Genomic DNA, 23334 nt, shown 5'->3' with positions numbered 1-23334 from the left:
CACAGATCAACTGCAGGTTGCATAGAATGTGATGGCAGATAAGGATGGAATTTCTCCTGCTTTCAAACCATTCTTATATACATTCTAGCGGCAGCTAGATGATGACTGGGAGTGGCCGCCGAGACCATATAACACCGACCTTGAATGTTGGCTCCCGACGTTTCTGAGCACAATTCAAAGTGTTGGGGCTAACCTTTAAAGCCCTAAACAGCCTTGGCCCAGTATACCTGAAGGAGCGTCTCCATCCCCATCGTTCAGCCCGGACACTGAGGTCCAGCTCCGAGGGCCTTCTGGCAGTTCCCTCCCTGCAAGAAGTGAGGTTACAGGGAACCAGGCAGCCATGTAGAACGCCCTCCTATCAGATGTCAAGGAAATAAACTACTATCCGACTTTTAGAAGACATCTGAAGGCAGCCCTGTTTAGGGAAGTTTTTAATGTTTGAAGTATTATTCTGTTTTTAATGTTCTGTTGTAAGCTGCCCAGAGTGGCTGGGAAAACCCAGCCAGATGGACAGGGTAGAAATAATAATTATTAAATTATTATTATTCTTTCCATCCACCCCAATTTGCAAGTCCCAATTTCATAAGATCAAATCCAATTCTGAACAATATTATTCAAACCTGAAATAAGTTTGGGTACTTGCCACTTTCATATAGGGGACAAAGGACAATTTTGTAGAAAAATAATGTATTCCCCCCCTAAAAAGGGGAGAGGGGAAGCTTGAGACAAATAGAAGCTGCAATCTTTGAAAACTTCCCCATTTCATCATTATATTGTAAATTTATGTAGTGATGTATTCTTTCCCCCTCAATGTCTATATTTAGATTAAACAATCATAGGTATTCACTGACAGTTTAGAGAAGGTAAAGCTGTTTAACTTTATTTGTGTCAACAAACTTTGTGGGGAACTTTGCAAGTTGTTGTTTTTTAAGTCACTAAGTTATTTTTGTGCATAATTATATGCCACTAGTATATATCTCTGCACTGCCAGTGGCACTGAGGAGCCACTGGATCCAAACATCTCTGTCCTAGAACCAGAGGGCTCAACATCAGTCATTTGGGAACCATCCCAATCCCCTAATAACAGGAATAGGCAGGATCTAGCTGCACTTAGGAAGTGGGAGGGGCATGTATGCTCATTTGCCTAGATCAGGGTCTGTCAGAGCCAGAAAGGGGTGGAGCTTCCAGCTCATAATTAAACTAAGCGGTTTCACAGCTGGAACAACCATTCCCTCCAAGCTCAGTATTCCTGACTGTGGAAACTGTCAGTTATATTCTGTAGCATATGAAGAACCAATGTTGCAGACATTATTATTAATCCTTCCTCAATTTATTTTCCTAATCAAGTGTATAGTAGACAGCCTCAACACAAATATATTACAGTATTCAGAAAGCATTACATTGAGCAAGTCCTAAACCAACAAATTAACATGGTCTTGAATAAGCAAATCTATAGTCACAAGTAGTATTCATATTGCATTTCTTGTGCACTGACAGTACACAGAATGTACTGACAAGACTTCATTGGGAAAGATCCATCCAACTTAGAATTCATTTCTCTCAAAATACAGTAGTCAAACACAAGTGAAGAAAAGCAATTAAAAGAAGCACAGAAATTGAAAACTCATCTCAGGTGTGGTGGTTGAAAAAGTCAGGTCTGTTTAACTTTATTAAAACCACAGCAAAAAATAAAGCAAAATTACTATACAAACACAGCAGAGGAGACAATAATATACTGGAGGGAAGGTTTATTTAAGTTGAAAGTGACCATGGTAGAAGAATAAATATATTAAATAAGTTTAGCTTGGAAACAATAAGGAGGTTTCTAAAACAAGTAAAGATGTAACAACCTGCCCAATTGTAAAACCTCAGATTGAATCATTTATTAAAATATTTCTATCCCATTTCTCAAAGACTCTTGAGGTAGCTAACTACCGTATTTTTCGCCCCATAAGACGCACCGGCCCATAAGACGCACCTAGATTTTAGGGGGGGAAATGAAGGAAAAATTTTTTATTTTCCCCCCAGGTGCGCTGCGCTACACCAGGAGCTTGGGGCGTGCGGAGCTCAGCGCGCCCCAAGCTTCTGCGTGCCGGCAAGCAGTCCGCTGCCGCCCCAAGCCTTGCGCACCCGGCGGGACCTCCTGCCGGGTGCGGGAGGCTTGGGGCGGCAGCGGACTGCTTGCCGGCATGCAGAAGCTTGGGGCGCGCTGACCTCAGCACGCCCCAAGCTTCTAGGTGCGCGCAAGCAGTCCGCTGCCGCCCCAAGCCTCCCGCACCCGGCGGGACCTCCTGCCGGGTGCGGGAGGCTTGGGGCGGCAGCGGACTGCTTGCCGGCATGCAGAAGCTTGGGGCGCGCTGACCTCAGCACGCCCCAAGCTTCTAGGTGCGCGCAAGCAGTCCGCTGCCGCCCCAAGCCTTGCGCACCCGGCGGGACCTCCTGCCGGGTGCGGGAGGCTTGGGGCGGCAGCGGACTGCTTGCCGGCATGCAGAAGCTTGGGGCGCGCTGACCTCAGCACGCCCCAAGCTTCTAGGTGCACGCAAGCAGTCCGCTGCCGCCCCAAGCCTTGCGCACCCTGCCTTCAGGGCGCCCGACGCTCCGAGAAGCAGGCTGCTATCCGCAGCCTAGACATCCCTGCGGGTCCTCCCACAGGGCTGCCTGGGCGGCGGAATTGTTCCCGAAGCGTCGGGCGCTCTGCCTTCAGGGCGCCCGACGCTCCGAGAAGCAGGCTGCTATCCGCAGCCTAGGCAACCCTGTGGGACCTCCCACAGGGCTGCCTGGGCGGCGGAATTGTTCCCGAAGCGTCGGGCGCTCTGCCTTCAGGGCGCCCGACGCTCCGAGAAGCAGGCTGCTATCCGCAGCCTAGGCAACCCTGTGGGACCTCCCACAGGGCTGCCTGGGCGGCGGATATCTTCCTGAAGCCTGGAGAGCGAGAGGGGTCGGTGCGCACCGACCCCTCTCGCTCTTCAAGCTTCAGCGAAAGCCTGCATTCGCCCCATAAGACGCACCCAGATTTTCCCTTCATTTTTGGAGGGGAAAAAGTGCGTCTTATGGGGCGAAAAATACGGTGCATACACAATAAATATTTAAAACAGAATAAAAGCCAGACATTTTGTTCCACAAAGCAGATCCAGCAGAGGTTCCCATTTACGGAAATGGAGGTCTTTCCCCATGCAACCCACAGTGCCGCCACCCCATGCCAACCCTCCAGAGCAGATTTTATAAAATTGCAGGGGGAAGGGGCAATTGGTGAAACCGCCACCTCTCCTCTGCCAACAGAAGCATACTCTGTTAGCAGAGTTCCACTCTAGTAAGGCAGAATCCATACCATTCATCTAGCGTTTTGAAATAGATTTTTAAAATAAATAAAATCTCTATCTACTTTCTCCATGAAATGCATAAATAAAGGGGGCACTTCCTGCTTCCCACTGCAAGCATGGTGGAATCACAGGTGCTCCTAAATAGTGAGGCATGTAACAGGTGACCGTTCCTATTTGAGCATGCCTGTAGTTATTGATGGCAGCCAATAAGAGAAGTTTTCTCTGGTGCTAAATTTGCCTGACCACTACAGAGTAGGGTGTAAGCAGCCCTCACCTGCTGATAAATAATACCATAATGAAATGTAAAAAGTAAGTTGCCATTGAGACACACTGGCATTCTTGGCATCATGGAATAGTCAACAGTATCAACGTTGTCAAACAACATGCAGTCAACTTACTGGCATGGAACACTTCAGAGACACACACGAGAGAACTCAGAAATAAAAAAAATTAGAATAGCCTCCCCTCTCTTAAAAGACGACAGCAAAACCCCCTAATTGCTATAATAAATACTGTATTTGGATAGAATTACAAAAGCCTATGTTACTTCAATCCAGTGCCTCAATCAGATCCTATGAACAGTCAACTTTATGTTCCCTCATGCAGTCTACCTGACCCATATTTCTTACAGAAGGGAGAACTCTGAACTAAATACTATACTGACCTTGATCTTTAACCAGTAAAGTGAAAGCTTTAGAGACCTTATGACTCTTCCTAAAGCTAACTGTAGTTATGGGCCCCACCAGCCCTACTTGGTTTATGGAAACCAGGGCAACAGTATATAATTCCAACAATGTTAAATACAAGCAACACTGTTCGAAGTGCTTTCCATAAGAAAAGTTCTCTTAGGGGGCAGAATGTCAGAAAGCATTGGAACACATGGCTTTTCTACAGGCTTTGTGCTTTCAAAGAAAAAAGCAAAAAAGTAGCCCACTCAGTTCCAATAACTGCCCTGGTCTCTCTCAGCCTTTCCATTGCAATAGCTTGTTATTTGCTGCTCTTCCTTTTCTTCAAGGTCAGAATTTTCTTTATTATGATTCTGCTTTTGAGACCAGAAATTCCCAAATGCTTCCAGTGAGGGAGTAGCCTGTTTCTTCATTTGCTTTTCCCCTTTCTTCTTCAGGAAAAATGACCTGTTAATGAATTTCGCAATACCTGATTAGAGTCACTAAATACCATCATGATTAATAGTGATGGTCTAAAACATCTTGCCCAGATAAGCAAACCTGAAAAGGTGGGTATTAGAAAATGAGATCACTGCAAATCTAAAACTATGAATTTTCTTGCATAGAACATTTTTAATCAAGAAGAAATACTATAATGGAGTCTCAAACAGTGTTCAAACAGCCCATATACTTCCACCCAAATCTGGGTAATTCTCCCCTCTCACAGAAGGTGCTTGTGACAGGCAACGCATTCAGAGGGAGAGGGAAAATTACGTTGCACACATGGCATTTGCAAAGGCACCCTTTGGATCCAATGCAATGTAATGTTTCTATTTACATTCGTGGAAATTTTGGGAGGCTTTTAGTACCAACATTTATTGCATCACTGCAGGTACAAGTAACAAGCAAATATTTACAATTAATTTTCAGACAGACAAAACTTAACCCAGGCAAAATCTGTATTATTTTCTCCCTAGTCATAGTCTCCACTGACAAAACAGACAAACACCATTAGACCAAACAGAAAACACAGCATACAAGTTGTCTTTTGCTGATTTAAAGCGCAAAGACAGCAACAGCTACAGCTGAAAGCATATTGAAAGAGTAATGCTTGTTCCTGCTGTGCTAGTCATGTGAATGTGTTTCTGTATCTCATAATTATCTGAACATGATCACCCATGGCAAAAAATGTTGCTACATCTGGCAGCTACTGTTCTTCCCTACAAGGGCCAAGGCAGTGGTCTAAAGGCACGTAGTGCAGCAACCTTTCTGAAGCTAAGCAGGTCTGTTTAGTGCACAAAGATGACAGAGCACCTGGGAAACCTATATATGCTGCTCTGAATTATTATTAAAGAGGTGAGATGTTCGTATGCATTTTTGTTGTGTACAAATCTTTAAAAATAATTAGAGTACAAACAGAAAAAGAACAAGGCAGGTAGATATGCACAGCAAGGGTGCTGTTTTTTCCTCAAATGTGGCCAATACAAGCAGTAAAAATTCAAGGGAGAAACCTTGCCACGAGTGTCTTTCACGTCAGTGGCTAATACCACTTGTAAGAATTCCAGAACAGAGGGGAACTCTACCCAGTGGCAACTGGTAACATTCTGACTTGCAATTACACATGTGCAGAGTGCCACTGCCTCCTCCTCTCTAAAAACAAACATACACATCCATTATTCTCTGCACATCTAAGGAAAGGGAATGAGATTCCATGTAAGAAGACCCATGTATGATTTTCAGGCAAGACTGACTCCATACCTCTTGTTTAGAAATTAAGCCATATCACATGACACAAGGTTTTGAATTTGGTTTCATTTGAGCCAGAGCACATCAGAACATATCTGCATGCATGGCTCAGTCCTGCTCATGTGCAGAGTTCATCACACCAGACTTATTATACTCAACCTCTATTATGTCTGAGATTTAGGAGAGCATCTTCCAGGTGTAGGGAAGGATGTGGAGTCATATCCAGACAGTATCAGAGCCCAAAAGTTTTCTTTTAGAAATTCACTGACAAACTCACAAAAGAGCAAGGCAGAAATAATAGTGGCAGGGTTCCTTTGCATTCAATATGTATTCCTTGCCAGGGGTTCCCAAATGCTTTTTCTGGAAATACTCTGGAACTGGACATGGCCCAGACCTACCTTAATAATAATAGTAATGATTTATTACTTATACCCCACCCATCTGGTCGGGCCTCCCCAGTCACTCTGGGTGGCTTCCAACAACCTTACCTGCCCTGTCCCACCCACAACATCTGCTGCAGTTTTTAATAAGTGAATTTGGGAAAATGCTTAATATAGAGCTCGTTGCAACACATACACAAGCCATCCCACCATTTCTACTTCCAATTCTCCAATTTAAAAAAAGCAAGATAATTAAGTAAAGAAGTGGATATTTATAACAGAAAGAGACCCACTGTTGCTTGCTTGTTCTTCTAGCAAGGTCACAAAACAAATACTGGACTAAATGAGAAGAAAGACCCTCAGAGTAAGAAGCACCCCCTGCTAATTCTTGGGCCTTCAAGAAAACAGGTCTGAGCATACTTAGAACCAATTTATGATTCTGTTAGGCCAATGCCACCACCCCACTGGGCTGTTTCTGAAGCAATTCTGACTCCTGTGCTGGATAGAGAGTTGATTGACAGAAATGCCTCTGTATTTTAAAGGGAGCAAAAAATGTGTTTGGGACAGGAAAGAGTGTGTGACTTTGAAATTTTGAGGATTTTTTTTAAAAGCTTTACATTTTCCCTGGGAAGGCTATGCCCCAGTGGACCTGCCTTCCCTGATTATATTCATTGCCTCTTATATGTGAGTCAGCTCTACGGACATACAGAAGTGGTGCAGTGGTATGTTTCTTATTAGACATCAGCATTTTTTTGTTGTGTAAATAGCAGCACTGGGACTATGGGGAGTGGGAAGGAGAGTTTTAACTCTTTCTCCCCCTGCTTGTTCCTGACTATAAACATGCATCTCTAAAGATGCTGTTTGCTTTTCAAGAAAAGCCACCAGTGGCTGCTCAGGTTTCTCCTATTCACATCATTAAAAAGGTGCATGTTGCAATTCATGCAACTACATCACATCTAGTTTGGCCCTTAGTGTTCAAGCTTTCACACTAGTTAATTCTTCCTTCTTCCTTCCTAAAAAGTTGATGTGTATTACTTAAAAACTGCATCCCCTTTTACCAATGTAATATATCTCTTAAATACTAGGATCAAGAAGTTTCCTTTAAAGCATAATTCCTGGGAGAGGGGAGAGAGAACAGGCCTTTTGAGGCAACTAAAAAGTAATTAACTTATTTCTTGTCTAGGGCAAGTGTTCTGAAAAAGCACTAAACTGCATTTGGGTTGAGGGATGCCCTGAGCTTTACAAAAGTACAAACTCAGAAGAGACAGTGGCTTAAGTGAATCAGTACACTCCAGGAGAGCTGAAGTTCAGTCAGAGGCAGCATTCAAAAAACTCCAGGTTCCCGGCGTGTTTTGTGACTGGTGCAGGTCCAATTGCGACCACATGGCAACTGACATCTCCATCCGGCTAACTCCTCCAGCTTTCTTAAGCAGGTAAGCCGAAGAGCTCATTTGTTGATTTATATCCCACCTTCTTTTCAAAGGAGTATGTGGTTCACCCCATCCTCAGTAAATCCCTACAACGACCCTGTGAAGTACGTTAAGAGGGGATTTGAACCCTGATCTCCCAGGCACTAGTCCAACACTCTAACCAGTACATCACACTGGCTTCCAAGAGTACTTATGGAGCAGCTATATAAATTAAGTAGGTAAATAAAATATAAGGGAAGCAAAATTAGTTAGAGAGAAAGACATGAAGTATTTTCCTTGAAGCTTAAATTTCTATTATTCTGGGTTGTTTTATTTGACGTTTTAAAGTATTGCAAACTGCTTTGATATTTTTTCTTTAAAATATAAAGTGGCATAGAAATGAAATGGATAACAACAATAACAACAAATCACATTGCAAAAAAGGTGCCTAAACATTCCATTGTGGCAACCACAACCTAGCTTTAAGGTGCTTAGCTTATTTGGTGATTAGCTTATACAGTGGTACCTCTGGTTGTGAACAGGATCCGTTCACAACCTGAGAGGAACGTAACCCGCGTCTGCGCAAGTCACGATTTGCCGCTTCTGTGCATGCATGTGACGTCATATTGCGCGTCTGCACATGCGGCGAAACCCGGAAGTAACCCTTTCCGGTACTTCCGGGTTGCCGTGGGATGCAACCTGAAAAGACGTAACCTGAACTGAATGTAACAATAGGTATGACTGTATATCTGAGTTTCTAACACTGGTCAGAGAGATGCGTATCAAAGTCTCACTTCTGTCAGACTTTGGTCAAATCATTAACTCTCAGTCTGAATTTTCCATATCCAAAAGAAGGAAATAATAGCATGACTGTGAGAACAAAACACAAATTAGCACTACAAGGCATTTTGAAAATTAGAAGCGCACTCTCTATACAAGGTTTTATTGAGGATGCAACTTTTATTATGCAATTTAGTAAAAGCCTGAAGTTCAGCCAAGAAAGCTAACAACTAAGAACTGAGTTTGGTTTATGGCAGAACTGGGGAACTTCCAACCCAGGGGCCAATTTGGCCCCACCAGGGGATCCCATTTGAACTGTGAAACCATTTCCCCTAAGCTGGTGCATTGGGACCCACTAGTGCTGAGCATTCTAAATTGTGTGTCACGACACGTTAGTGTGTCGGCTGCAGTATGTAGGTGTGTGGTGCAAACGCTCCCCATGCTCCTCCAGGGACTGGAAAGAGGTTAGTTTAACCTCCAGTTTGATAGTAAAACAAAATTACTGTGTCACAAAATGATGCATGTCTAAGAAGTGTGTCACCGACATGAAAAGTTTAGAAAGTTCCACACTAGTGGGTCGCAGTCTGACCCAAGGTGGGTAATAAAAAGAACACTACTGCCATGCAAATACATGGTAAAAGATTAAGAAATGGGTCCCCAAATATATGTTTAGGTCAAAAGTGGATCCAGGATCTGAAAGGTCTGTAGATATCTGCTCTAAACCACACACCCCGCCTATCTGATGATGCCAAGGATTTCATCAGCTGGTGGGCGGAATCTTCTTGGAAAGCTTGTCCTGCACTGATTTCTTCAGCATCTGAAAAGGATCAGCATCAGATAAAAAACTGAGTTTGCTTTCTTTCACTGCACATACAGCAAGCAGACCCCTTTTTCTTCATTGCTGCTCAATGGAACAGTCCCTGCCAGAGCCAATGTCTGCTTTATGTGGCATCATAGTGACATTATGTGATTGACAGGTGAACTGCCCTACCCACCTGTCAAAGATGGCCTGCAAGGTGAAGCCCGATAAAGACCTGACCCCCAGAACCAAAAAAGTTCCTTGCCACCTGCTTTATGATGCGGGGAGGATTGCAAGTGCAGCTTACACTTGACAGCAGTTTTTGAGATCTTGTACATCTTATGGCAGGGAAAATCTTGTTTTCTAGGACTCACAAATGAAAGTAAATCAACTGATATGCTCTCTAAAAGAATTAACTTTTATTAATTATCTGTATGTTATTGCCTGCAAAGGAAGCGGCGTTGTAGGTAAAAGTCCTGTATCACAATATTTTACTTCTTCCCAAATAAAGTAAAAATAAATTCTGCATACTGGCATTCAGAATAGGTTGTATTATCCTGGAATGAATCCTATGGATCTACTTCAATTCTGAACATTTTTCTAATATTAAACACAAAAACAGTAGGTGGAGACTAGAATAGGAAGTTTTGGTTTGTTCCTCAAGATATATTTAGATGTGGGATCAAAGGCTTCCTATAATCAACCTCCCTTACAATCAGCTTTCCAACCTGCCAGAGGGGCCATTATGCACCGGTATCAAATCTCAAAGTTGTTGCTACATGCACTATTGCTTGTCCAGTCCAGCTTGTACCATATACAGTCACATATACAGCCAGAAAAGCAAGAAACAAGATAGGGGAGTAAATTCCTTTATTGCGTTGAGGTGTTTTGCAGTATGGAACTGTCACCATCCCTGCCCCCCCCCCCAAAAAAAAACTCCTACTGTGTTTTTGTTCTGTGTTAGAAATCACAGAGTGGGGGAGGGAGAGAGAATGGCTTACTTCAGTGTTTCCTTATTCTTGCTACAGTTGTAACTGGGAGTAATGCCTCCCTCTAGCTAGTACTTTAAGTACTGTTGCCTGAAAAATCTATTCTTTCAGAAAGGCAGCGGAAGGGTAATCACATTTACTATAGCAAGGAGCACTTAAGTTCCGAAATGCATTCTGAAAACGGGGAAGAGAGGCGCACACAAGAATTTGGTTCAGTGGATGACATAAACACATACTTCACTCCCCTGTAAAAGGATTAATCTTGCAATTTACAGTCTCATCCTGTGAATGTGTATTCTGAGTTAAGTCCCCCTGAATTTCATAGAGCTTATTCTGAAGTAAGAGCGCATAAGATTGGGGCCCTATGGTATAAAAACATAATATAAAAACAAAGAGCGCCCATCAGAAAACACTTTCTATATAAACATGAATTTTTTGCTGTTCGTGTCAGCAGCAGATATTTAGAAATTCAAAGGGACGGTAAACAAAACCGCTCTAGTTACATAACTTTATCTACTAAAGAGGAAGACTTCCTATCTCAAAGCGTACTGTGCACTATATTGTTGTAAAGTTATTAAAATTCCTAACTCCCCATCTTGTTTCACACTTAAAGTAGGCCATCTCAAAATGCAATAAAGTTTTGAAAGTTAGGAACGACGATCCTAATAACAGTTTTCATCTTTCTTCAGGTCCTCTCCCCCCCGCCCCCGGGATTGAAAACTTGACTGCTTTGATATTTAACAGTACCTCAAAAATAATCCTGCAGTATGATCTAAAGCTGGTTTGCAGCTTCTGACACTGAAGTGCACATTTCCTAAGTGACACGCTGTCAGTATAGGAGAAGTTCCAAAGCTTAAGTAAGCGTATTTAGCAAGCTGAGCATTTACTATTATCAGCCTTGTATTTAAGAAAGTAGCCTGCTAGTCATAGGCAAATGCATGGAATTCCATGCAGCCAAGTGAGCAGGCCGGTGGATGAGTTCAGATCACTCCATCCCTTCTCTGCCAAGCCACTAGACTTCCACGCTAGTTGTGGTGTAGACACAGTGGGCACTGGGCAGGCAGAGTGAGGACTGTCCCTCCTTCATGAGTCTTGCTTGATAAAAGGTAAATGTTGTTAAGATGCCAACTGCTTGTGTTTCTACGCTGGCTGCATGGTAATATCTGCATGTTATTTGCAAGCTAATCACTTTTTAAAACAGCTCTTACAAAAATACTAGAAACTGCAACTCAATGAAAAGATAAAAATTCATCACAATAGCCAAATTATGCTTCTCCCCTATGTACAGAACACTTGTGATTTATCCAGAAAACACTTCTGTAAGAAGAAAGAACTAGCAGCTACTACCCATTATAATCTATTTCTGCACAGCAATATTAAGTTTTTAATTTTCCTCTTACATGACTTTTAAAAAGACTGTCAAATCAGGCCAGAAAACCAAGCTTTAGACAAAATTTGCTCCACCTAATACCACAGCCTCTCCATCAATATACAGCCTTCTCTCCCTGGCTCAACATATGAATTGGTAAGTTAGTATGACTCATCTATTGGCATTGCAACAGACTTGCCATGAAACAATCAGGGGCCCTCTGCACCAGCTAAAGAATTTACTGACACACACATTATTATGCAAACTTCAGAGAACAAATCACCAATATTAACCTTAAAAACTTTTAAGTAACCGACTAGATTTGCCTTCAGTGCACAACTAGTTGCTAACATTCTGATCATTCATTCACTGGAACACTCAGTTGCATTTTAGGGGCCTGGTAATTATTCAGAAACACAAGTTAAAGCTGTTGCCTCTTTAAAGTCTCAGAAAGAATGTTAGCCAATTCTTGCTGGCTGTTTCCTAGGGACTTGCATAGTTCATGACACAGAATTAAGAAACAAAGCAACCTTTACTGAAGAAAATTAGGACAGAGACTGAAGTGGCAGACATATCAGCATAATGTTATGATGTGTAGGATTCTGTGAGGTAAAGCATTTGCCATTCTGCTTTTAACCATGTTCCATCTCATTTCAACCTCTTTTAAAATAAAAACAAAGTTAATGCTGACAGTATTGGATTCAGGCCACAGTGACCATGACCCAGCTTGATTCAGTTACTTTTCAAGTAGTAAGCAGCAGAAATTGTTGAACTCAGTTCTTTAAAAAGAAACATGATGCCTCCTTGAGCTCCATCTCCTGTAACTAGGAAGTTTAACCACAATGTAGAACTACAGTGGATTTTGTCCCCATCAGTGCACCACCACATGCGCTAGGTTGAGCTGAATTTAAGAGAGCATACTTTAGTTAAAAACTTCGGTTTGGAGTATCTATGTACATATAGGAACAGATTTCCATACAAAAATCAACCATAATAAATTAATATCACAATGTTCCAAGGAACACAAATGGGTTTACATTATCCTGTACCTTATTATTCCAGTACATTATAAAAAGGCTCCACTTCTCGATAAATACATTATCTTGTTGTCTTCCCCCTCTGCTTCTCACTGAGCTCTCAATATCTGAACCCCCAGGGAGAAAGATCCAGTATAGTCATGGGCATTGGTACACACTTGGGAGTGCCTTAATTTAATATTTTACTCCATACTGAGGATATTAAGTTTTTGGTAAGATAAACAGGCAGTGGTTTACAGTGTGGGGAGTGGGGGAGAGCAGGTAGGAAAATAACACTATAGGATTTTCCCTCCACTACTGCAATACAATAGAGTTGAACTTCACCCAGTGAGCACTCTAGGCCACCCTCTGCCCTGTTATAAGTGATTCTATGACAAAGCAGTTTTCCACAGATGACTGTTCACACTTTTCTTAAGAACATTCATACAAGGAGATTTCACTGCCTTCCATAAAATGTTATTCCATTGCTGAACAACTCTAGTAGCGAGGCAAGTTTGTTTTAAATACCTCTTTCCCAAATGCAACCATTGTATCTTGCATCAATGGAAAGGTAGAAGATCTGTTACACTATTATGTTTGATTCTTTCAGCATCTGGGAGGCCGAAAGTAAAAACAGTGTTGGAGGGGTTCAGAACTCTTTGAATATTGAGAGAAGGTGAAGCTGATTCCAACACACAGTGATTTGATGTGCATAGGTTCTCCCAATTCCACTGGTGCATGGATACTCAGTTCACCCTCATTAGGGGGAAATGGGGAAGGAAACAGGACAGGGAGGGAGGGAAGCAAAGGTAACATTACAGCCTGCTCCAACTGAGCAGTCCCCTCCTCCTGCACAGGGTCACTTGGCACCAACTGCCCTGTGGGACGAATCTTGATGAGCTGGTAAGGTTTACTGTCATCTAATGGTAATGTTGTTGTTGTTATTTGTAAACTGCCTTGGAAGGATCCTTATCATTAAAGATGGGATACTGTATAAATAATTGTATTACATTATGAACAACCTCCCCACAGCATATAAACAGCTGCAACTCCACAGTAATGTTACCTATAATTCTAGTGCACCAGCTTGGATAGAAATAGTAAGTACTCCTAACTACCTTTTCTAAACAGCAGCTCGATTCACAAAGGCTTTATGCACAGAAATAATTAAACCTATGCCCTAGCCAGATACCAACACAGTTAAAAAGTAAAGTACCACCATTCACAATGCAAAAGCAGTAGTTATATTCAGCACAAAAAAATAAAAATCTGTACATGACACTTGGTATAACTTTCAAAATGGCCATGACAAATATCTTAGGTGGGAAAGCACGAGGAAATACAATTTACAAAAGGTCACAAGACATTTATTTGTGTCTTCTACTGGCTCAAGTCAGAAATGGAACTTCATTAGAAATTCCCTCTTAGCCTATAATGCACATGCACATATAGAACTTTTGTTCTAAACTGAACCATTGTTAAATATTTAAAAGGCACAATGCAAAACCACAATTTGGCAACCTCAGGAGTCATGCACTCCCATCTTCCCCCATCACCTACTCCATCGGAATGAAAACCAAAGTGGCAAACAATGGCCAGCACCTTGAATCTAACCAATAACCAACCAGATTTTCAACTGCGAGCCTAGGCACAATGGAGCCATGGGTAAGGTGGGGCAGATGTGACATTAGTTGCAACAAAACACAGGACAACAGTATTGGGATTTAAAGAGGCCACAATTTTACAGATATCAGAACTTTTTGGTGCCGGCATTGGTTTTGTATCCTAATATCAACTAGCCTGACTCCTGGCAGATGCTTAGCAGGGTTAACCAAGGCTGAAGGTTGCCCTATGATGTACATCAAATTGGGCTAACCCCCCTGCCCAAGGATCCCATTAAAGGGATACTCTGATACTGTGGAGCAGGGTGAGGTCCGCCCACCCTTGCTCAATGAAAGCTAAGAATTCAACCCAATGCCTTATCTGCCATAATTTGTGACCGTTGCTATGAGGTAGGCGAAGCCCCCAGACAGGCCCAATTAATCTGAATGCAAATGAGTCTGCCTGGCCCTGAATACAGTGACCGAAGGCTTCCTCAACAGAGCAACCCCATGGGACATGCTTGCATACTATTGGGCAGCCCACAAACATCTAGAATAAGGGAAGAGTGAGCAGGGAATCCCAAGCTGAACTGAGGCTGGGACCATGGCGCAGCTGGCTTTTATAGTCAAGGAGCGGACCAGAGGGAAAACTTTTTTCCTTCTGGTCCACATCCAAGGCATGCCTCATAATACACCTGCTACTGGTCGCAGCCACAGATGAGCTCCAGCATACAACACAGCCAGCAGAGGAGGAAAAGTTGAGAGAAAGGGGGGCATCCAGCCACAGCTGTTAAGGCCAGCAACTTCCACCTCCCACCATGTGGAAGTAAGTGGGATTTTAAAAAAAGAATCAGATACATCTGGAGTTCAATAACTAAACCTAGTATCTTATTTTGACAGGCACATTGTAACAACCGTGATTATTTCCAATGTCTTCCTACTTCTATATTAGTCTGCCTCACAAATTTCCAGCACCACATTGCACGAGATAAACTTTATCTATGACTGGTGCATCCAATATTTATTTTTGTTTTGCTATATACATCAAACCAGAGCCAAAAAGTGTTGGATGCCCACACTTACTTTCACACATGGAAAAAAAACAACAGTTTTCGTGGTAGCTGGGAGAAGACGTATCTTTAGAAGATGCTATTAAAAATATACCAGTTTCCCTACCTGTTTCTCACTCAAAGCTGTGATTTTGGCTTGGAGTTCATGAAGCTGCTTCTTCAGATCAGCATTCTGTTTAGAAAGAGAGAGGGAAAAAAGTATCTGTGAGAAAGCTCTTTCAATTCTTAATAAAGAAAAGTAGGAGGACTTTAAAACTCATAGGAATGCTATAAATAAAGCGCCTCTAGGTTGTAACCAATGGGATTGCTTAAACAGCACAACAGTGAAGCCTATTTGAAGTGCCTGGTGCTACAGTTTTATGGCTCTTTTCAATATTTAGCATCATTTGGGTGGCATTTTCATGTATTTCATGAAGACATGAAATGCCATTTAAGACTTAATTAACAAGGGCATCAAGGAGTTCCCTACAATATGCTCCACATTTTCTTTCAGTCATGTGCTCCACTAAAGAAAACTGAAATTATTTTTAAAGATACATCTAACATTAAACCACCACCCCATCTCCAAAGGCTATTTCACACTTAAAACCTTTTGCCCCAGAATGTGTCTATAGTATACATGAGGGAAAAGAAAATGAATGCACCTCCAATGTTACAATTTTGGTGAACTAAATAAACAAACCACTACCTTCCTCATGGTATGGTTTTTAAGAATCTTCTTGTGAATAAAACATTGTCAGAAATAATATTGAGACCGTATACTTAATATATAATCTGATGAATTTTTCTATTTCACTTTGTGAAAAATGCACCAAGAGAAATGTTTGTATTCTGACTTCAGGAATGAAAAGTGTATATAAACATGCTGAAGAGTGTAAAACATATTTACCTGTGGATCCTGCTTCATTTGGGCAACCAATTTCTAAAATAGAAGACAGTGGTATTAGTATTGCATGTGCTTTACTGAACGTTCTGCAAGCAAAACCTATACAGTTGTCCTTGACTAAAACTGGATTTTTCATAAAAGGTGTTGCTTATTTCTGCCACCCTTATTCACATGTTTAAGTATGCTGCTACTAGGGATAAAGCTGGGTAAGCTAAACTAAAACTACAATCTTAAACTAATATAAAAAGCAACACAGACAATCAGTTCGGTTGCAAAAAAAGCTATCTATATAATCAAAAACTACAGAATTGCCTTCATGTGGTCTTGGTTGAGGGACAGAAGTCAAAGAAGAAACTTTGCTGCATCCCTTGCCCTGCTTCTTTGTGCTACTTTTCTATACTTAAATTGTAAGTCAGAAAGCAGGGGCTTGTTACTGGGGTTAGAAAAAGCACCTAGTATTTTGGTGTTTTACAAATAAATGAAAACAACAATTCTGTAAGAATTGGCACTTCAGGTTAAGTTTCCTGCCTCACACAAAAAAAATCTCCAAAGAACCTAATAAATTCCTCAGGTATTCTGCTTCTCTGGGTACTTTTTGATATTTTTAAAAAGTCAGTATAAAAACCAAGTGGCATAGGATGTTTGTCATATCTTGGAGAGCACATTAGAAATATTCCCTCTGACCACTTGATTCTTGGTCTTGATACGAAGCTTATTCAGTGATTTTAAAAGGCTTGCTTGAGAATTAAACTGTGTAATCCAGCTAAATTACAGGAGCTAATGGCTTGAATAGATAAATTAACTTCTCATAGCACTATAAATCTGCTAGGTTAATACATATAGAATATGTGTTTGATCTATTAAAATTAATTAAATTGGCACTAGTAAACAATTTTGCACTATACCTATATGAGGATTTAGTGATCTTTCCCACAGTTCCTAACAAATACTTTTTGTACTTAGGAGCAGCACGACAACATCATTCTAAATAAAACGGCATACTGCTGGGGGGGGGACTGATTTCCTATTTGGTTACTTCTCCCCAACACATGAGCACACACAGAGAGAAGTTTTTGGATGCAGAAATGCACTATCTATAATAGTCTCCTCATGTCTCGCCTGACAGAACGCACTTTCATGCAAAGAACACAGGTACCATTGAATTCAAAGGACAGGCTTGTGCTTTTAAGCAAAAAGGTATTGACCATTACATTCCCACAACTATTTAATGCTGAAGTTATTCTAATTCTGGGGTGAGCAAAGTCTGTCAAAATTTGCTTTTGATGTATTTAAGAATACTTTCTTTTGTAGGTTAATAATTTGAATTTAGAGGGACACAAACTCTGAATTACCAAAATTGCAGGAATGGACAAAATAAACCTGAGATGCATTTTTCATCACCCCACAGTCACTTGCTAGAAGATTTGCAGCTTTCTTTCTTTCTGTTTTCGTTTCTATCCATCTTTCTTGTTTGAAAGTGACAAAGATGCTAAGGGATCAAAAATGGCAATGAGCATGTGAACTCTGTTTATTATTCTGTCAAGGGCTGACAGCGCTCTGATGAGTGTGTGGCCAAAGCAACGGAGGAGGAGATTGACCTGGGAGAGGGTGTCAGCAATTATGCGGTTCAGTGCTACTCATGAGGCAGGAACCAGAGCAGGGGGAAGAAGGAGGAGCACGGCTGTTAGGGATGAACAGGGGGCGACACAGGACCTGCCAGAGGTGGAGGAAGAGGCTGATCAGGCCTCACCATCCTCTATGCCATTGTCTCCTAGAAACAGGAGGAACTTGAAGAGGGAAGAGACACAACGACTTCCATGCAGGAGATGTCTCAGGTTATGTGTGTGCAACCCGTCAGAGAAGGGTATATAAGCCAGCGGGGAAGTGGAGTACATGGTCCCACTGTTGTTGCAACGCTCCACAGGGCCCAGACGTGTGGGCAACTGCCTAGAGGCTAGAAGCGCATGTGTACCTGGAGTACCGTGGAAGATGCTGTAAATGCTTCTCTTGTCAATAAAGACTTAAGTATCAGACATATGCCTTCCTTAGCTGGGGTGGGGCCAGTACATAAACCTATACGTAAAGACTTAGACCCAATACTTACCTCCACATGAGTGGAAGTGCTTCCAATATTCATTTACCGGGGGGCGGGGAGTTGTCTCCCTATCCCACAGCCACTTGTGCCCACTGGAAAACTGCCCCAGGACAGTCAGGCTTTTCCAAATTGTGTGCAATGTCATGATGTGAGGGAATGAGTGTCTCACCCACAACCTGTACATGAGTGGTGCTTACGTTTGTGCAAGCAAAGTCATGGATTCAACCCAGCAAGAGTCGTATACATGTGAAAGACTGAGGCTTTCACTTGCTGTTTCACTATATCCAGTATCCAGAGCTATATGTATTGCCTTGGTTACTGAGCTGGAACTATGCATAAAAGACAATCACATAGTTAGTGCTATCAGCTTTGTAGTGCTGATCTCCAGTTGGAGATGATGACTGACACAATCAAGCTGACCTGACAAACCATATAATGGGTGGATAATTGTTTTCAGACGCATACATATGTTGCTCCCTGAAAATGGTCTGTTTTTTGCAGACTATATTTAGAATCAAAAGATTTCGGTTCCAGCTATATCTGCATATATGAAAGCTTGCAGATCACTGACACAATAGTCTCATACAGCACATACAAACCAGATAATCCCACAGAGTTCAAATGAACCTAGTCCCAAATAAACGTGTATATGATTACAACTATGTGAAAGATCCATCAACTACATCTCCCCAAAAAGCCTTGTTCTTTCAGTGCTAATTCTACTACTTCAAATGCAAACCCAAACTCTTAAGAGATTATCCTGGACAAGTTTGACATGATTTAGTAATCTGATGGCAAGAGCTGTTGGCCTTTATATTTACATGTTCTGCGTAAGGGCAAGCCATGCACAACTTGTGAAGAACTGTTCTCCATATTTTGTTTTGTCGTAAATGTCTCACTTTTGTAAATAATTCCACACAACCATTTTTCTCAGTCTGCATATGAGTCAGTGTTACCAGTGAGCTGGTCAACTACATGAGAGAAATATTTATTTATGTACAGACCCACAGCATCTACCTTAATGTTAGAAAATGGTGTCAGAATTGTCTACAAGAGCTTTGATTTAGTCTGAAAAGAACTCAGGTCTGAGAGGATAAAGTTGACTGTGCAGTTGAATTTACATTCAGAGATACCCACAATGTTGTTAGCAATGTCTATACAAACAATGCAATCAATGACAGGATCTGTCTAGCAAAGATTATTTGCTATAAAATATGCTCAATGAATATCCCAAGTCTGATGGATCTTTCACAATTACAAAAATCTATACAAATTTACTCGTGACTAGTTCCCACTGACCTTAGTGGGCCTCACCTGCTCCATTTGGGGTGTAGGACTGTGCACTTTCTGAGCAATTTGCAAGTTTCCATGTGCATAAATGTTCTCCACAGCGTAGGGAGGAGGAGAGGGGTAGAATGTCCCACCATGCAAGGAGAAATTCTTGCACGGGTGGAATGTTCATTTAGCGCTATGTTAGATTCCGTTCAAGTTATTTTTGTACTGAGCTCTTGCTTAAATTACATAAAAGTTCCACAAAAATTGAACCTACTAGCAAGTAACACAGAAATAGAGGCTGGTTTATTGCTTTCACATTAGAAACAGGTTGGAAATTGTCAAACTTGAGATCTTAAAACAAGTACACTGTACAATAAGTAAACCATGCCTGCCATCTATTGTTTAGAGTTAACCATGTTGAAATCTAGAAGTAAACCACTTTGAAATATACCCAGTGTAAAATATAACTGATCCACTGGCTTATAATATATTTTCAACACGGTCATCAGCACTGAATGAACTGTTCACACTGGAAGACAGAAAATTCAGAGTATATCTTTGTTTGAGATTCTGTCCTGCCATGCTATGCAGCACATATGAGAAGCATATCATCTTTTTTAAAAAATCTGGAATGTAGCCTATAACATGTATAGGCTGTTGCCATGTTTCAACAAACCACAATTGTGAGGGTGGCAGTTAAAGCCATTGTATATCAGGCAGGCACCTTCTCTTATTGCCTTTTCAGTGGCTCTTTCAACAATACTTTTAAATAGAGATCTTTATCCCAGTTGGTAACTGTACTGGATCTGAATTGTTTTTATGTATGTGCTGCTTTTTGAGACTGTTTTTATATTTATAATTGATGCTGTTGTTTTTAATGTCTTACATATGCAATTGCTTTAACTGTTTTTATACATATAATTGTTTTATATATGTTTTTATTATATTGCAAATTGCTTTGGGATAACTCAGGGGAAGCAAATCCTAACCACCATCACAACACAACAACACCACCACCCTGAAAATAATAAACCACCACCCTAAGCCTTGGCATTGCTTAGAGGATCCTCAACACTTGAATTAGAGACCATTTCACACCAGCTCAGGCAGGGAGATAGCAGACAGCAAGATGGTCAGTTCACAGAATTCTCTCATCTGTCCTTACTGTTCCACACCTGCTACAAACACTTAAAATTGGGACTCAACCAGAATTAGATCCTGGAGGGAACCTAGAACCCCTATAGACTATAGCAATCTTACCTAACCTATGCTGGGGGTTCACCGAAAACCCAATTGACACAGCTGAAAATGTTCCTCACAGCTCAACTGCCCAGGTCCTGATAATAAATGCAGGCCAGGTTGGTTCTAATGGCTCTTTTCTAAAGTTATAAGAACTGTCTTAAAGGTGTTTCTTCAGAGGAAAAGCTTGTTAACATAGCAGGATTATGTCCTTAGAGCTCTGAAAATCCAAACACGAATAAGACTCAATTTTTTAATAAATAAATAAAAAACACACTCTTTCATCTACAAATATGCTGTATTTACTATTTTCAAAAGTTCTACACAAAACTTCCTGTGAAATCATTTTAGCAACACCTACCTACCCACTAGAATGCCCTCTCAGTAATATCAGACAAGCACCATCTCTATTATCTTCTTGGTGACTATGGAAGATCTTACTCCCCCCGCTCCCCATAAGCCTTTTAAGTGAAGGTTTTATTTTGGATTTTATATATGTTTGTGTGAGGGTTTGATTAGCTGCTTGTGCGTGAAAACGTGCTCCCTCAGAGTTTGTGTGCCCCCACAAACCTCCGTGTGTGACGGAGCTCCTCAGACATGTCTGCTCTAGTCACTAGTAGAGTCCGACAGTGGCTGCCTGCGGAAGCGTTTCCAGCAAAGAAGTTCCTTAACGGAAACGCGTCTCCTGGACTCACGGCGTGACAGTTTCCTGCGAGGTATGGGTCTCCCTATGTGAGACTCAGATACCTCCCCACTATTTTCGCTGGAAGCGTCCCTGAGCCCTCCCTCCTGCTCACATTCCCTCAGAGAATCACTCCTCCCCCTGCTGGTCCCTGCTTCAGCAGTTGAGTCTCTTTCATCCTGCCTGAGTCCCTCCACCACCTGATGCTCTGATGGCAGTTCCCTGACATCCACTTCCCCTCCAGGGCCCCCCTCACCCCCTCCCAATTCCTCCCCCCTGGGAGGTGAAGGGCTAAAACCCCGAAACGAATCTTCCTCATCTTCTGACGTCTCGAACAATTCTCTCCATCGATCGTCGTCCTGGCCAGCTGAATCCTCCTCCTCTTCAGAATCTGGGAACCCCTCCAACTCCTCTTCCTCGTCGGTGGTGGCAAAGTATTCCCTTCGGAACCTCGCTACAGGCTGAGGTTTACGTGGGAACCTCTGATGAAAAGTCTCTATTAAAACCTCGTCATTGACATCCTCTGCCCTAACCCAGGTGTTTTCCGACTCCGGTTCCCCTTCCCACATTACCAAATACTCTACTTGATCTCCCTTCCACCTGGAATCGAGGATCTCCGCTACATGGTAGCTGTGTTCCTTCTCCTCCATTGCTGGTCCCCTAGTGACCCTCCCCTCACTGTCTCCTCTATACGGTGACAGCAACGACCTGTGAAAAACTGGATGCAGCTTCATGTGGTTCGGTAACCGGAGCCTGAAAGCCACTGGATTGACCTGCTGTATGACTTCAAACGGACCCAGCCTTTTGGGTCTTAATTTCTTACAACCTCCTTTGAATGGCAACCCTTGGGTAGACAGCCACACCTGGTCCCCCACCCTGATGCTTTCACCTTCCCTTCTGTTTTTGTCTGCTTGCCTCTTATATTCCTCCTTAGCCCTGTTTAAGTTGAGTTGGAGCTGGCGATGGATCGCTTCCATTTCTTCCACGAACTGTTCTGCAGCTGGAACGCTCCAGTTCTCCCCCTCCCCCCCTGGGAAGGCTCTGGGATGGCACCCGTGATTGGCCAAAAAGGGGCTCATCCCCGTGGACACGTTCTCTGCATTGTTGTAGGCAAATTCTGCCAACGCCAGCTTCTCCACCCAATCATTCTCCCTGTCATTAACATAACACCTCAAATATTGTTGGAGAACCCCATTTGCTCTTTCCGCCTGCCCGTTGGTTTCAGGATGACGGGCCGTCGAGAAATTAACCTCTACATGCAGTAAGCTCATGAGCTTCCTCCAGAACCTGGAAGTAAATTGTTTCCCTCGGTCTGAAACCACCCTCAAGGGGGCGCCATGCAACCTAAACACATTCTCTACAAACAATTTGGCGGTTTCTTCTGCTGTAACCGCATGTGAGCAGGCTATGAAGTGGGCCATTTTAGTTAACAGGTCTACTACAACCATGATGGCTGTTTTCCCTCTAGACCTTGGCAGATCAGTCATGAAATCTATTGCCACTGCTTCCCACGGTCTCTCAGGTGTGGGCAGTGGTTCTAATAAACCAGCCGGCGCCTGCCTCTCCCCCTTGGCTCTTTGGCATTGTTCACACCCTCTCACATACTCCCGCACATCTTCCCTGACCTTGGGCCACCAAAATTCCCTGGTAACCAGCCACATGGTTTTGTGTTGCCCAAAGTGCCCTGCTGTGGGGCTATCGTGCAGCTGCTTGAGTACTTTCTCCCTCAATTCCCCTTCAGGTATATATAACGCTCCCTTATAATACAATGCCCCATTTCTCTCCTCAAAACCACCGGGTTTGTCTTCCTCCCCTCTGAGATCCCTGAGTTTCCCCTGGGCGTATGCATCCTGCACCGTACCCTCTACCAATTCCCTTTGCCCCACCAAAGTCGCCCCACACACCCAGCGGTCCTCTGGAATGATATGGGTTTCTTCGGGTGCTCCCTCCCCCTCCAAATATTCAGGTTTGCGTGAGAGAGCGTCCGCCCTAACATTCTCTGGGCCTGGCACA

The 23334-nt window shown here is 42.5% G+C and overlaps 1 protein-coding gene across 5 annotated transcripts in view; it reads right to left on the bottom strand.

Moving 5' to 3' along the window:
• Positions 1 to 23334, bottom strand: part of PHF21A (PHD finger protein 21A) — a 132819-nt gene that overhangs the window by 61819 nt on the left and 47666 nt on the right. For all 5 annotated transcript variants that reach the window (XM_081164843.1, XM_081164842.1, XM_081164841.1 and 2 more), the window contains exons 4-5: positions 16034 to 16066; positions 15251 to 15316 (exon numbers count right to left, since the gene is read on the bottom strand). In XM_081164843.1, coding sequence (XP_081020969.1) covers positions 15251 to 15316; positions 16034 to 16066 — 99 coding nt within the window. The remainder of the gene's footprint in view (positions 1 to 15250; positions 15317 to 16033; positions 16067 to 23334) is intronic.

This window comes from Podarcis bocagei (genome assembly GCF_964188305.1).
Source record: "Podarcis bocagei genome assembly, chromosome: 1".
Lineage (NCBI taxonomy): Eukaryota > Metazoa > Chordata > Lepidosauria > Squamata > Lacertidae > Podarcis > Podarcis bocagei.
The sequence above is the reverse complement of the archived record's forward strand: the minus strand, read 5'-3'. Positions and strand labels throughout refer to the sequence as shown.